Source organism: Dunckerocampus dactyliophorus, chromosome 1 (assembly GCF_027744805.1).
Source record: "Dunckerocampus dactyliophorus isolate RoL2022-P2 chromosome 1, RoL_Ddac_1.1, whole genome shotgun sequence".
Taxonomy (NCBI): domain Eukaryota; kingdom Metazoa; phylum Chordata; class Actinopteri; order Syngnathiformes; family Syngnathidae; genus Dunckerocampus; species Dunckerocampus dactyliophorus.
This window is the reverse complement of record NC_072819.1, coordinates 45,158,740-45,172,839: the sequence shown is the minus strand read 5'-3', so window position 1 is coordinate 45,172,839 and position 14,100 is coordinate 45,158,740. Positions and strand designations below refer to the sequence as shown.

Genomic DNA, 14,100 nt, shown 5'->3' with positions numbered 1-14,100 from the left:
TGCTGCATCGTCGTTATGGTAGCTGCTACAGTACAGTATATGCCACACTAAAGTGTTCAGAAAAGTGCAGTGGTGAAGAGTGTTGAACTCTTATTACGCATGTCATTCAACTGAAATGGCTCGCCAATAAACCAAAAAAGGACAGTAAGGGAAAATTTGTGCAAGCAAAGACCTGCCAAGCTTGAAGACTGCAAATTCGCCAAGAAAAAAAAAAAAAAAAAAAAGTTGTGAGGTTCAGGGTGAGCACAGAGATAGCAATGCCTATACACAACAGGCTAAAAACCAGGATTTCTATTGAAAACATTTAACAAAGCTTTATGTTATCAGTTATTAATAAACATTTCAGCCTTTCCTCGTTACATTATGCATTTGTGAGCTACTCAAAATCAGCTGGTGAGCTAGGACAGCCCTGTCATTGTATCACTAACATATGGCTGGACAAACTATGTGGTTGATCTCTTATAAACGACAGTGTTTTGAGGACAAGACATAATTAGTATAATGGCAACAAGAGAGTAAAGTTGTTCCGTGACACTTGAAAGTTAGTATGTACCCCCACGAACGTGATATCAATCATCAAAGGCGGATAACTCTAGCTAGCTAGAGTCCAGCCCAGTAAAGTCCAGCCAGTGACAGCTAGGCAAAGCGTGTAACGATGCAAGAATAGTCGAACTGAGATAGCGTAGCCTGTGTCAAGCTCAATATGAGATGAGTCATTTTGTGGGCAACCTTAACGTGACAGAGCAGACATGTAGGATTTGCCGCCGCAAGCCGATACGTTTTTGTGATGGGCTTTTTTTTTTTTTTTTTTTTTATTAAACGGAAATCTGCCGATATGATTTGGTGGCCGATCGATCGGAGCATCCCTAATTTCTACGCATCCCAAGGCAGCTGGGGTAGTCTCCAGCTTTCCTGTGGCTGAACAGAACTGAACGGTTGCTTTGGCACGCACTTGTTCTTGTCGTAGCTTGACGATCTCCATTTTCTGCTTCTCCTCCTGCTCGCGTCGATGTTGCTCTTCCATGTGTGCTAAAAGAGCCTCTCTCTCACAAAGTAGCTGCTGAAACTCACAGCGGTCTCGAGCACGCCGCTCTGTTGCCAGCTCAAAGGCCTCCACTCCTATGGAAAAGTAAAAGGCATTAAGAGTGTTCACTGATACAGCGCTGTTCACCTTCAGCCTTCTTACGATTACAATCGTCCACTAAAGTCTGCAAGTCTTACCCACTGCAGTCCGATCTTCCTTTTTGGGCTGGAAAGGTTCCTTGTGGGTGATTTTGTTTGGCCTGGCTTTGAATGTTGCAGCCTCTTTCATTTTCCTCTGCTCCTCTTTCACCTAAATCCCAATAAATGAATAAACCCCAATATTCCTATTAAGTACAGTACAGTAAATGAAATGCAAATGTTTTCGCATATCCAACTGTATTATGGTTCTCATGACTCGTGTGTTGCTGTAAATGTGTTCTGGTGCTAGGGGAACCAAGTGGGGGTTGGACAGGAAGTGACATCGGGGTTTGGAGTGTTATTTTAGCTTGCTGCGATTTACACCAGCAACAGTAGCCCGTGTTAGGGACTGCTGTGAAATAATTCAAACCTGCAGTAAAAGCCTGCTGTTCCAGCAATCAAGTCGGGTGCTTGTGTATCTCACCGAAGATTACCGACACTAGTGACCCGATTAGAAAACTACATGTCTTGAATGTCTTTGAACGAGTCTTCTGAATGCCCCATTGGTATTTGTTACTTTCGCCAATTTAATGCTTGAAAGTGCTTCATTTAGGGCAAAAAAAAAAAAAAAAAAAAAAGGTACAATTTGCTTAAAAATGCATATTTAACCAACACTTTCTATGACATACTTTCTATGTCCTTCATTTGCTTGTTCTTTTGTATCTTGTGGTGTCCTTGAGTTTGTGTACACATACATAAAATACTGTATATACACACAAAAATAATGTGACAAGACGTGAATATCTTTAAAACTAAACTAGCATCTAGAGAACCAAAGGTTGGAAGCCGTGGGTTCTTCGTGTATGAAGTTGTGTACCATGTGTTCCCAGCGGTCATTCTTGACAGAGCCACGCTCGTCTGCCAGTAGTCTGAAGGGTTCAGGCTTTGTGGGCTCCAGCTTCTTCCTCTCAGGAAGGACCACCGTGTCAAAGTGTGGCAATGGCTGAGCCTTAAATGTCGGAACCTGGTAGAGGGAGGGGAGGGGGGGGGGTGGGATTCAGAGAAAATTGTTGGAAGAGATGCGTGGAAACTGGCAGCCCCAAAGACTTGTGTTGGAGAGAGACGGCACCTCTTCCTTTTGCTCCCTCGTCTTCTGCTTCCTCTTCTCTTGCTCCCTCTGCTCAAAAGAGAAAGGACACACCTCAGTGTGTCGCTTCTCTGGCAGCATGGGCAGGAAGGGGACGCCAAAGTGAGGAACTGGGGGAGGCTTCATAGGCGAAGGGGGTTTTGCCTGGGAGGAGAGAGAGAGAGAAAAAAAAAGTGTTCAGCATCAGGAAGGATTTTAATAATTTCAAATTGCACCCAACAATTGTAAAGGCGGTCCTCCGTTGACAACATCTCATGGTTATGGACGCGCTCCCAAGTTTTGACCCAAGCAGTTTGCTTTCATAAAATACAAGACTCGGTCGAAAACTAGTTACCTGCACGCGGCGGAAGGATACATTAGGTAGTCACGTCTAGCCCCTTGTATTTTACAGTAGGTGTCCTGTGTACATCGAGAGCGACTCAGGAGTTAAAGAATTATGCTTCAGTGGTGTTTACTATGCTGACGCTTCTGACAACGTCTTTGGAGCTCGGTGGTGTGGGCTGGTTCATGACTTGCAATTAGCCACTTGGCCAATTAGCCCACAGTTAGCTTTTTGGGAGATGAATGTCAGGGATTGAAGGAGCCAGCTGGTGTAGCTTGGTGCTGGGACTCTGGCTTAAGTTCCAATTTACAGGGTTCCATCACAGTTTACTTTTCGCAGATTTTTTTAAAGTGCAATTTTAGTGCTTTTTTTTTTTTTTTTTTAAAGCATATGAATACTGTTACAGGCCGAGCCTGGCCCTTTAAGAAACGCATTGTTGGAATTTGTGTTGTAGTTCTGTGCTTTGCACGAGGTGGCATCTCTTGTCAGTCTGGAGACCCATTGTCTTCTGTGTCCTGCTTGATTGGCTGTAGACCATTGTCAATCTCCTTCGTGCCGTCCTGCCGTGTCGTGCAAGTTTCTCCGACAAAACCTTCTGCACCCAAAAAGCAGAGGAACCAACCATCACTTAAAAAGTTGGACTTCTGGACATGCTGACGGAAGGTAGATGTTTCAGGATAACTGATTCTTTGGTCCATGGAGGATAACAAAAATACGACAACAGGAGCAATACTGTACGTTTTAACAAGGATACAAAAACACTTCAGTGGAACGCGGCCAGGACAGAGGTGCCATTAGCGGAGTGAAATACACGCGAGTAACTAATTTCTTGTTTTTCCAATTTCTAACCTAGTAGATTCATCATTAAAATACAAACGAAATTTGAACTTGGAGAGTGTTTAATCATGAGGAAATATTTATGCCTGTCTGAGAAAAGTGCATAAATTGTATGGTGAAGGGTTTAACAGCCTTAAAACATAATTGTAAGAAAATACAATTGGCTACTTCGTGGATTTCACTTATTGTGGGCTATTTTGGGAACCTATCCCCCGCGATAGACGAGGGATCACTGTACACTTAAAATCGACTGACGCCATCTTGGGAACGGAACTTGGGACCTCCTGTACACGCGTCCTTACCTCTTCAACTTTCATGTCAATGCGAGTTCTCTTGGAGAGGATGAACGCTGGAGAGTGTGGCACAGTTGGCTGCTTGACTTTCTTATCTGGAACTCCCTGTTGACGAGAAATCCCATTGACATTCACTTAAAATAATCGTAATACCCGTATGCTTTGGCATAACGCTTTCCCGACGAGTAAACTCACCACGACTCCTTCGAGGATCTTCCTGGGCAGCTCATGTGCTTTGAAAGTGGGCTGCATCTCTTCTTGGGGTTTGGTTGCCTGCCTCTCCTGAAGCCTCTTTTCAATGTGCATGCTGAAAGCCTCTTGTACAGTGGGCGCCTTCACCTCGGGCTTTTTCACAACCTCCTGTTTCTCCAGAATTTTTTTGTTCAGCTCTTGGGCTTTGAAACTGAATCTATTTGGAACAGAACAGTAAAACAATAAACTTTACAGCTTAGATAGGATGCAACAGAGATTATAGTCAATTACGTTTTTTTTTTTTTTTTTTTAAATCTTACTTAAGCTCTTCTGCCTCTTCAGCCTCCAGTTCAGCACTGCTCTTCACAGTTTGGGGTCGGCTCCTCAGTCTCGTTGAGAAATTAGGGGACTGAGGCCGAGTGAGCTGAAGGCGCTGACCCTTCGCTTTGGGCGGACCTGACGAAAGGATTGTCACCCTTGGAATTTCTCAGGTCTCATGCAAGCGAAAACAAACAAAACCCACCTTTTTCTATGGCCTGCCGACTCAGTTGATGGAAGCGCTGAGGTGTTCGCTTCTGTAACTGCATTATGTGCTGGGCCACCGGCACATAGGGGTCTTTGGTCAGCTTTTTCTTGGTGCCCATCGAAGACTTCACAGGTCTGGGCACAGGGGAACCACCTACATTTGACTAACAAGGGAAAAAAATGTTTTACTTTTTTTTTTTTTTTTTTTTTTTTTTTAGAAAGTTAAAAACATGCACCTATCCAGGGTTCTTCCAAAAATATTTTACTTTCTGTTGAAATGATTACATCATTAATAGTGATGTGCAATACCACTGATTTCCTTTCTGATCAGATACCAATACTACCAATACTGGTACATGCTTGACCAGCAGAGGGCACTGTGACACTGCTAATGAGACCAACAGATACAGGAAGATGAGGAAGGGGAGAGAGGAAGGCTAAGAGTTTTATGATACAACCTGGACAGAGCATGTGATTAAAATTTAAGAGTTAATAGGCCTGCTTAATTCTACACCACCCACAGAACACTACCTCTTTTAGAGGAGTCTAACGACGACGACCATTTGTCCTTTTCAATAACTCCTCCTCCTCCACCACAACGACGTATGCTCGGCCACTCCTCTTCAAAAAGGTAAATAACATTTATTGCATATTATATATATCATTTTTATTATTGTTTTTTTTTATTAATTATCCTCATTTAATATTACTATTGCATCCAAACGCATATACTGTATATGTATACACGTACATGTAGTACCTATATCATTGGTAATATTACCTTTTCCCTGACTTAAGAACAATTCGACTTAAGAACGGTTGTCTGGAACCAATTGTGTTCGTTAGTTGGGGACTTAGTGTACTTGCATTATTATGCCATATAATTAATAAAAAAAAATATCTATCGACGAGCAAAATGTGTTATTGTGACAGGCCTCCCTAAAACTGTCCTCATGTGGTTACGTATATTCCATGCTAAATTGTTGTAAACTTGTCAAGCGCTGTTTGTTTGCAGGATACGTCCCGATTCTAGGAGGATTGCATGGTGACAGTATATTTGCATTTTCATGCCACTGTGACTCAAAACGGAAAAATGGTGAACAATTCCTTGATGGACACCAAATTTACTGGGTTAGCCTCTTGCCTGGCACGGCAGACAAATCTGGAACCAAATCTCGCTAACTCTTGATATGAGCAGGTCAAGTGATAAATAGAAGGGAAAAAAAACGTCTCCCAGTGTACCAAAATTGACCACTACTTCCTAGTGTCGTTTGATTTGTAGTAGCCAAAATCTGTCTTGCGCATTGGAGGACATGGCGAGCTATAAAACATAAATGGTCCTTACATAAACAGGTGTGGCAAACAAGCAAAGATGGCGCTTCGCAAGCCACAAAAACATTGCTTCCATGTAGCACGTTACCCGACCAATCAAGTTCTAAGACTGACATTAGAGGCGAGTTCTTCCTTCCTATTCAGCCACAGATGTGTGTCATATTGGCATCCCACAAGCAACACCCTACCAGCTACAGTATGTTCCTTCAGTAGTCAAAGCATGACTTCACATGTGTGCTGCAAAGACAAAACTATCATCCTAAATTTATTACATCACGGAACTTGTAGAAACCTAATTGGGAATTAAAGTAAGCAGCACAAAGTTTGGTGTTTTTGCAAGAACTACTTACTGAGAAAGAAGGTTCTTTATGGCCGTGACTCTCCGATGAAGTAGCTTGAGGTTCTTCCTCTTCATTGTGGCCTTCTGTGACTTGCCCCTCAGCGCTATTGGAGTTCAATATACATAAGTGTTATATCTCAACTACCCGAGGACCAATTTCAAAAATCTGAATATCCATCCATTCATTTTCTATGCCGCTTGTCCTCACTATGGTCGTGGGGGTATGCTGGAGCCTATCCCAGCTGACTTTGGGCAAGGGCAGGGTACACACTGGACAGGTCAAAAATCAGAATAAAAATTTGGAAATGCATTTCAAAATAAAATATTACAACTAAAAGCATATATGAAACGGCCCGTTAATTACTGTTACACAAATAGTGAGGCAGACAGCTTCTCCACAAGCAGATGCTCTTTCACAATCAAGGACTCGATTTGCACTGACACGGCTCAAGTGTTCCAATTTCAGAGCATGTTAATTCACATACGCACAGGAAGTGGGAAAGCACCATTAGATTACTATGGAGCTTACCTCGTGGTAGGTTTAGCACAAGTTGCACTCCGGGTCCTTGGCTGTGTGCGCTTGCGCTGTGTTAAAGTGGATTTTTGAGTTGACTGCAGAACAGGACTCCTTTAAAATAAAACAGTCACCTTTTCAGCACATATGTTTACATATGTAGCAGGAGAAAATGAAGAAACAGCACTTACTTTTTATACTTTTTGAGTGGTTGGGAAGGTGAATTGCCTCCATGCCCTTTACGTTTTGAAACCCTACACAAATAAAGTTTCCATAATTTAAATAATAGTAATATATTAATACACCAAAGGCATCTCGGGTGTACCTGCGCGGTTGGACGCTGGTCTTTGGTATGGCTCCAGCATTGGAAGTTGGTTCAGAGTCGGCAGCACCGGAAGCTAATGACAGTGACGTGCAATGTTTATATTAAAAAGGACTAAAGCAACTTACATTAGCCGATGGAGAGCAACAAACAAAGCTAACCAGCATCTGTAACTGCAGTCCTCATTGGACCCACGATGGCGCTGGGTTTGAGAGTTCCATCATGTGGCCTGAGAAGCTGTACAGCTTTGTCAGCAAGCACATCTTGTCCAATGGCCTGTTGATCTGTACAATAATAATAATTACACATTATTAATCACTACTAAACAAGTCAGTATATATTAACCCATTTTACATGAGGGGGAAACTAAATAGACCTTGCTTTCCAATGAGCATAACAATGACAGCAAAGGGTGTAACCGCTTTTTCAACCCAATTTTGGCGTTAAAATCCAAAACACATCATGGTAAAATATCATTAACAAGTCAGACTGAGCCACCAACCAAACCATGAATCATCGCAAGGCTCGTTTTCCAGTTGCTTGAAGTCGACGACGTGAGACGGGGCATCATACTCGTACACGCCCGCCTCTTCGGCCATTTCAGCAACTCCTCTTAATCGACTAGTCTAAAAAAAGTAAGTCAATGGCAGTTAAGATAGGACAGATACAATGTTTTAAACTTGCTTAATGTTTTATACGCATAACCACGCGACCATTTTGAATGAAACGGGCGGTTGCATTACAATACTACGCCTATATAGTTAAAACACACGATAAAGCAGCATACGTTCTCCACTTTAAATATTTAGTGTTGAGGTTTCCTAGTTGTCCCAACATAATTATTAAAAGTCGCATATATAAAGAATATCTACGTAATACATACCGTGTGCGTGCGCGAGAGACTGAGTGCAACAGATTAACAACAGTGAATTTGTTCAGTTATGGCGGAGCTTTTTAAACTGTCCAATCGCTGGCCGTCTCCTCGCCGCCTTTACGCTTATTGGCTCATATTTAGTCAGGGCTCCTGCTAGGGCCAGACCATGTCTATGACCAAACAGTCGCCGAATGTCAACCCGAACTGCACAGGACAACAAACAAAAACACCGAAAATGGAGTAGAATTGTATTTGAGGAGACGCACATTTTTCACTAAAATGTTTTGATAGCCCCGACTCTTGTCTTGGAAACATACCAGGGAAAAAAACTCTAATTAGTATAAGGATGTTTTAATAATCGCCGTAAATATATTTCCTGTAGTGGAAATGAGTCATTTTACCACAGTTCCACGTTTATGTCTTGCCATGGTAATCTGCATAGGAAGCTACAAAATGAAGCCCTTCGACAATCTTGACGTGTACGTTTTGGAGGTGGGGCCTGCATGTGACAACACCAGCTCTCATTGGCTGAAAGTATGCATGTTCATGACGCAACCTTCCAACACTGAGGAACTGGTAGCTCCGACAGGAAAACCAAAGAAAGGCGAGTGCCTCGACCTAAACTGTAAGTGTGTTTTACTTTACGTCTGTGTAACTTCTTTCTTGGCTTCGTGGCCCTCGATATATATATGTATGTATGTATGTATGTATGTATGTATGTATGTGTATGTATATATATATATATATATATATATTTGACACACCGCTAGAAAGTACAGAACAAAACCTTCGCTCGACAAGTGACCAGCTGTCAAATCAAGCTATACATTAGCATGCTAGCAGCTATCTTCCTGTTTGCTACAACATCGCTGACATGCTACTTGGTAAAAACAGAGGACGTATTCTAACTACTATTGTTTAGTAGGTCAAGTTATGACGGAACGTTAACGCAAATTGACTGCTACAGCATGTAACTAACTTCATGTGCAATCCTCAGTGAGAGGAATATCTTCTACTTCTCACTTCTCAGAGGAAATTAATGGAAAGGCTACAACGATGCAAACACAACCATGCTGATTATTAACGCATATAAATAAGTGTGAATTTCTTTGACGGTCTTTAAACTCTATGCTCTCGGGATGTGTTGAAAAACTGGTTCTATACTTCCTTGTTTCTGTAAATGGCAACCAAAAACAAGAGCGACCGCCCATCCAATCAGCAACACGGTTCCTGTGATGCATCCGCTCACAAACAACATAGCCACACAATGATTTATTCCTTACGAAATGCAGTAACACCATCACTAAGTAATTTACAGCCTTACGGTATACCTACTACAGGCCCAACAACAAAAATCTCTCTGTTTTTTATTGGCTATGCTTATTTAAACTACTTGTACACATTTATCCTCGCTGAATGTTCTGTCACTAATCATGGATTATGGATGAGAAACGGTCTTTTTGTCCACCAGTGATGTTTTGTTTTTTGTCAGGTTCTGTGATAGCCTGCTGTTTTGCAGATGTGCATAGGGAAGGAGAAATTATGTATTAGTCAGGCCTAGGCCTGTCCCGGTAACACATTTTGCTGGACAATAATTGTCCTACAAATTATGGTCGATAATCACTATTATTGCCAAAACATTTTGAGAGCATTTTTTCATGAATCATATGGCATAAATAACACGAGTACATCGTATCAAAAGCAATAAACGTCTAATTTCTGAAGAGTAAAAAAAAAAAAAATGGATGTGCAAAAATACTTTTACAGTAGGGCTAATCATTTGACATGGTTACATATGAGTTTGATAGTTTGATTTAGAATTTTTTTTTTTAACACAGTCTCTTCATCGCAATAGTAATTTATTGACGGCCCCTAGTATAAACAACCAGCAATTAGAGCGACACTTCCCCTGCGAGCTCCCCGCACAATGGGAGAGCAGTCCAGGCACATTGAAGGGGAACTACCACTGTTGCTACCGAGCCGAATATTCAATTGCTAATGTTAAATTAAAAGTAATTTGTACAGGTGGGGGAACTCTGGTGCTTTTCGGACCCTCCTCAAACTCAACTAAATTGGACTGGTATGAGATCAAAGAAAAAGAGGAATGCGAGTTGTCCACCCTCTTGCCTGCTAGCTTAGCATACTAGCTCAGTGTGTGTTTCTTTTGCCTTCCAAAAGTCTTCGTCCTACTGTCTCTGTGAGGCCGACCCCCGTGTTGTGCCGCATGGGGGATACAGGCGGTACCTAGTATAAACAACCAGTGATTAGAGCGACACTTTCTGTGCAAGCTCCCCGCACCATGAGAGAGCAGTTGGGGCACAGTGAGGGAAACAACCGCTGTTGCTACGGAGCCCAAGATTCAACTGACAATGTGAAATTAACGAATATCCAACGTCCTAAGTGAACCCTCTTGTCATTCAGCCTGTGCAGTAAAGAGAGAAACAAACACGCACGCACATGTCAATTTATTGAGGCCGACAAAATTCTCGACTTCGTTTTTTTAGTCATTCAATTTATCGAGTGTCGTGACAGGCCTTACATTACTGTGTTAAAAGAAAAAGTAATGCAGTATTGTTAATGCGTTTCTTTTGTGTTGCATTACTCCCAACACTGATTGTAAGTAACTAATGCTCACGTGAATTGACAGAATTCAAATTTCTTTGATGTATTACACAGAGTGAATTCATTTCTCCTCATCTTCATGTTGTCTGCTTCTGTTCATTTCTTTAGATGGCTACAATCCGAAAGAAACTGGTGATAGTTGGAGATGGGGCATGCGGCAAGACGTGCCTCCTCATAGTGTTCAGCAAGGATCAGTTCCCTGAGGTGTACGTGCCAACAGTGTTTGAAAACTATGTTGCTGACATTGAAGTGGATGGTAAACAGGTACGTTTTTTGTCATGCTTACAGCAATTATTTCAACGAATAGTAGGCTTTTTAGTATAGGTCTTGTGAGTCTTTGAAGACTCTTCCCTGTCAAACAGGGCCCTGTATTCCTAAGGATCGCTCCTAGTGCTGCAATTCTAAAAAGTTCCAAGAAAAGTCATTAGATTTTCAATAGACATACAAAAAAAGAGTAAAGACTAAAGCTATTCATAAAGGATCTTTAGCCTAAGTGCTCTTAGCTTAAAAAGTACTAGCAGGGAAGAAAATGACTTACCGGTATTCAGATTTTTTTGGTATATTTACTTATATTTGCTTGCGACCATTTTAAAATAGCATTATTTGAACAATGCATACTTGCAACAACTTTTGGTCTTTACTTGTTCTTATTATTAATTAAAAAACACACATCAAGAATGTTAATGTGTTTAAATCAGGGTTTTGCAACGGGTCTCAACTTGGATCCCCTTCCCCATGGCCGTCACAACCCACTTTCACTGAAGTAAAACCAAGTACATTTATTGTTTCAAAATAGTGTTTTCCAATGTTGCTGCGAATGAATTCATATACTTTGCAAGTAATTCCCAGCCTCCAATTTTCCTTCATGTCTTTTATACTTTTTTTGAAATTACAGACAACAATCCCAACTGCATGTTCCTCACTGATGTGACAAAAAAGGAAATCATTGATATTGTCAATAATGTAAAGCAAAAATATCAACTGATTGTCATTGAATTGAAATGGGAACAATAAAAAGGGTCATTAATGAGATAGCAGAACGGCTGACGTACATCAGTAACTTATCATTCAAGACCGGTATGTTTCCAAACAAAATGAAAACAGCTTTAGTAGTACCAATTTTCAAAAATGGAGACAAATATCAATTTACAAACTACCAGCCAGCTTCCTTATTACGACAATTTTCCCAAATCATTGAAAAGCCATTCAGCAACAGCTTAGATAAATTTAGAAATACATATTAACTTTGGGGTGATAGCGGTCAACTAAAATGATGGACTGTGCAAATATTCTGTCCTATGTTAACTTATGTGTTAAGTCAGAAAGTCGCAAGGTGTATCACACAAACGACCCTGTCAGTTTAGTGTTTAAAAGTTCAAACAAAGGAACTGGATGACCTTACCCTGATAAATATTTGTGGTAATCATCTTGGCGTGTTGCAGGTGGAGCTGGCTCTTTGGGACACAGCGGGCCAGGAAGACTATGACCGCCTGCGACCTCTCTCTTATCCAGACACAGACGTCATCCTCATGTGCTTCTCCATGGATAATCCTGATAGTTTAGGTGAGGTTTCTCTCTTGGGTGTTGTTACGTTTTCCCTCTCGTCTTGATGTGCAACACAAAGTTGTATTTGTGAATGATGCAGAAAACATCCCTGAGAAGTGGACACCCGAGGTGAAACACTTTTGTCCCAATGTGCCCATTATTCTGGTGGGAAACAAGAAGGACCTGCGCAATGATGAGCTCACACGCCGAGAGCTGGCCAAAATGAAACAGGTGACTGAGAGGGACATCATTGTTGTATGACTTTCTATTGTGTACATGAACGTCACTGGTCTAAACCTCCTTATAGCTGATGTTTGGTATTATTTGATACAAATGATCGTATGTATGTCATGGCTTCTCTATTGAGCAAAGGTAAGACTTCTAAAGTCGGCAGAGTGTAGTTTTATTTGAAGAGGAGGACTTTATTGTTCACATTTCAAATAGTAAGTTGACTTTAGTATTTATTAATATAGTGTAATGTTTACCTATATTTAGGCTTAGAAACAGCAAAGTCAAACGTAACCTAGAATAGAATAGAACAAGCCTTTATTAATCCCGCGTTGGGGGAATTCATGTTCCAGAGCAGCAAAGTGGATAGTAGCAACACACAAGAATGAGTATCTGTATCAAATAGGGACAAGATCTCGCAAGATTAAAACGTGACGACATTTCTCGTTTGGAGAAAATCTGTATCGTGAGAACCGGGCAGCCAGAAGCCAATCAAGACTGAACTATGGCATCGCTACTATGAATGGTAATAAACATAATATGGACGTGGCAGTGTGCAAGGCATTATTGGAAGTGCACAGTAAGTGCTTTAGGCACACCTTGCAATCCAACCTACCTTGGTGGGAACAGCATCAGCGTCAAAGAGTAACATGTTGCTGCTTGCTTACTTATTGAAGTCCAAGAAGAAGCTGTAGTAATTCTACATTTGTGCTGAGCTTTATTATTATAATCATGACAGTGCTTCATTTGGTCTGAAAAAATCTTGACAATAATATCTTTGAGCTTCAATTTTTGGGACAATAGATATTTCAAAACACGCCTGCATTGTTTTGTGACCCGGTTAAATAAAATAGTCTGTTTGTCCAGTCATATTTTTTCTTTGTCTTTTTCTTTAATATGAATGTTAAAATCTCATCTCGTGGACCCAATCTCGCGCATCGTCTCGTCTCGTTGGTTATGGAGAATATCTGCCATTTTGTCTTTTCACTCAGACCTGTTTTGGCAGAATAAGTGTTGTAGAAACATTCATATTGAATGTGTTCGCTATTGTCATATTTGACAGGTATTTTGAAGTACTTGTGACTAAACTAAACTAACATTGGCTCACACCTTTAACCCTGTGGTTTCCATGTCTGATCATTTTGTCATCTAATGTATATCAACAGGAACCTGTGAAGTCAGAGGAAGGGAGGGAAATGGCTAACCGCATTTGTGCCTTTGGCTACCTGGAGTGCTCGGCAAAGACCAAGGACGGTGTCAGGGAGGTGTTTGAAATGGCCACCAGGGCAGCACTGCAGGCCAAGAGACGGGGTAAAAAGAGCATATGCCTTCTTCTATAAAGTGTCTGTCTGATCACACAGGCTGAAATGTAGAAGGGCAACCAAACCAAGCCAAGCAAACGCCATCATTTTGATACTTTTTTTTTGTGGGACACAAACATCAAACAGACAAAAAGAGACAAGGTCAGAGAGAGTATAGACATTCATGTCCGATATTGTAATGAGTATATTTTCAGTAGACGTAAACATTTTGTTCTACAAGAATGTATTATTTGGCCTTTCTCTTTTATGATCTTCTGGTATTAAATTCTACTTAGCGCAACATTTTATGTGAATTTCAGTGTGAAATAATAGCTTACAGTAATCAACTTGACATGACACTGGCTTGTATTAAGGGGAATAGTGTCTTGTCATTGCCGTGGTGAGCCTTGATAACCTACTTTAGCAATACTGGTGGGCCAACTGGGTGTGTTAATGCTAGCGTAGACTTGAGAGTCAAAATTTAAGCACACAATTTAGCTTCGACAATAAAGTTGGCAAGGTTGTTTTGCTTTTTTTTTTATTTA

At 41.1% G+C, this 14,100-nt stretch overlaps 2 protein-coding genes across 4 annotated transcripts in view; one reads left to right on the top strand and one right to left on the bottom strand.

Annotated features, from left to right (window-relative positions):
• Positions 1 to 11,905, bottom strand: part of tpx2 (TPX2 microtubule nucleation factor) — a 12,648-nt gene extending 743 nt beyond the window's left edge. Inside the window, exons 1-15 of one of the 3 annotated variants that reach the window (XM_054769058.1) lie at positions 11,884 to 11,905; positions 7,488 to 7,611; positions 7,147 to 7,269; positions 6,989 to 7,061; positions 6,855 to 6,917; positions 6,679 to 6,777; positions 6,160 to 6,253; positions 4,476 to 4,641; positions 4,273 to 4,408; positions 3,956 to 4,169; positions 3,770 to 3,865; positions 2,291 to 2,452; positions 2,039 to 2,185; positions 1,222 to 1,333; positions 953 to 1,119 (exon numbers count right to left, since the gene is read on the bottom strand). In XM_054769058.1, coding sequence (XP_054625033.1) covers positions 953 to 1,119; positions 1,222 to 1,333; positions 2,039 to 2,185; positions 2,291 to 2,452; positions 3,770 to 3,865; positions 3,956 to 4,169; positions 4,273 to 4,408; positions 4,476 to 4,641; positions 6,160 to 6,253; positions 6,679 to 6,777; positions 6,855 to 6,917; positions 6,989 to 7,061; positions 7,147 to 7,269; positions 7,488 to 7,584 — 1,749 coding nt within the window. In that variant the 5' untranslated portion in view covers positions 7,585 to 7,611; positions 11,884 to 11,905. Of the gene's footprint in view, positions 1 to 952; positions 1,120 to 1,221; positions 1,334 to 2,038; positions 2,186 to 2,290; positions 2,453 to 3,769; positions 3,866 to 3,955; positions 4,170 to 4,272; positions 4,409 to 4,475; positions 4,642 to 6,159; positions 6,254 to 6,678; positions 6,778 to 6,854; positions 6,918 to 6,988; positions 7,062 to 7,146; positions 7,270 to 7,487; positions 7,612 to 7,868; positions 7,925 to 8,260; positions 8,303 to 11,883 lie in introns of those variants that run through there. The other 2 variants (XM_054769045.1, XM_054769052.1) reach the window with 2 other exon arrangements.
• rhoaa (ras homolog gene family, member Aa) lies at positions 8,402 to 14,100 on the top strand. The gene is made up of 5 exons (XM_054769085.1): positions 8,402 to 8,484; positions 10,590 to 10,745; positions 11,924 to 12,044; positions 12,127 to 12,257; positions 13,421 to 14,100. The coding sequence occupies exons 2-5, from the start codon at positions 10,590 to 10,592 to the stop codon at positions 13,592 to 13,594; spliced, it is 582 nt and encodes a 193-aa protein (XP_054625060.1). The 5' UTR covers positions 8,402 to 8,484; the 3' UTR covers positions 13,595 to 14,100.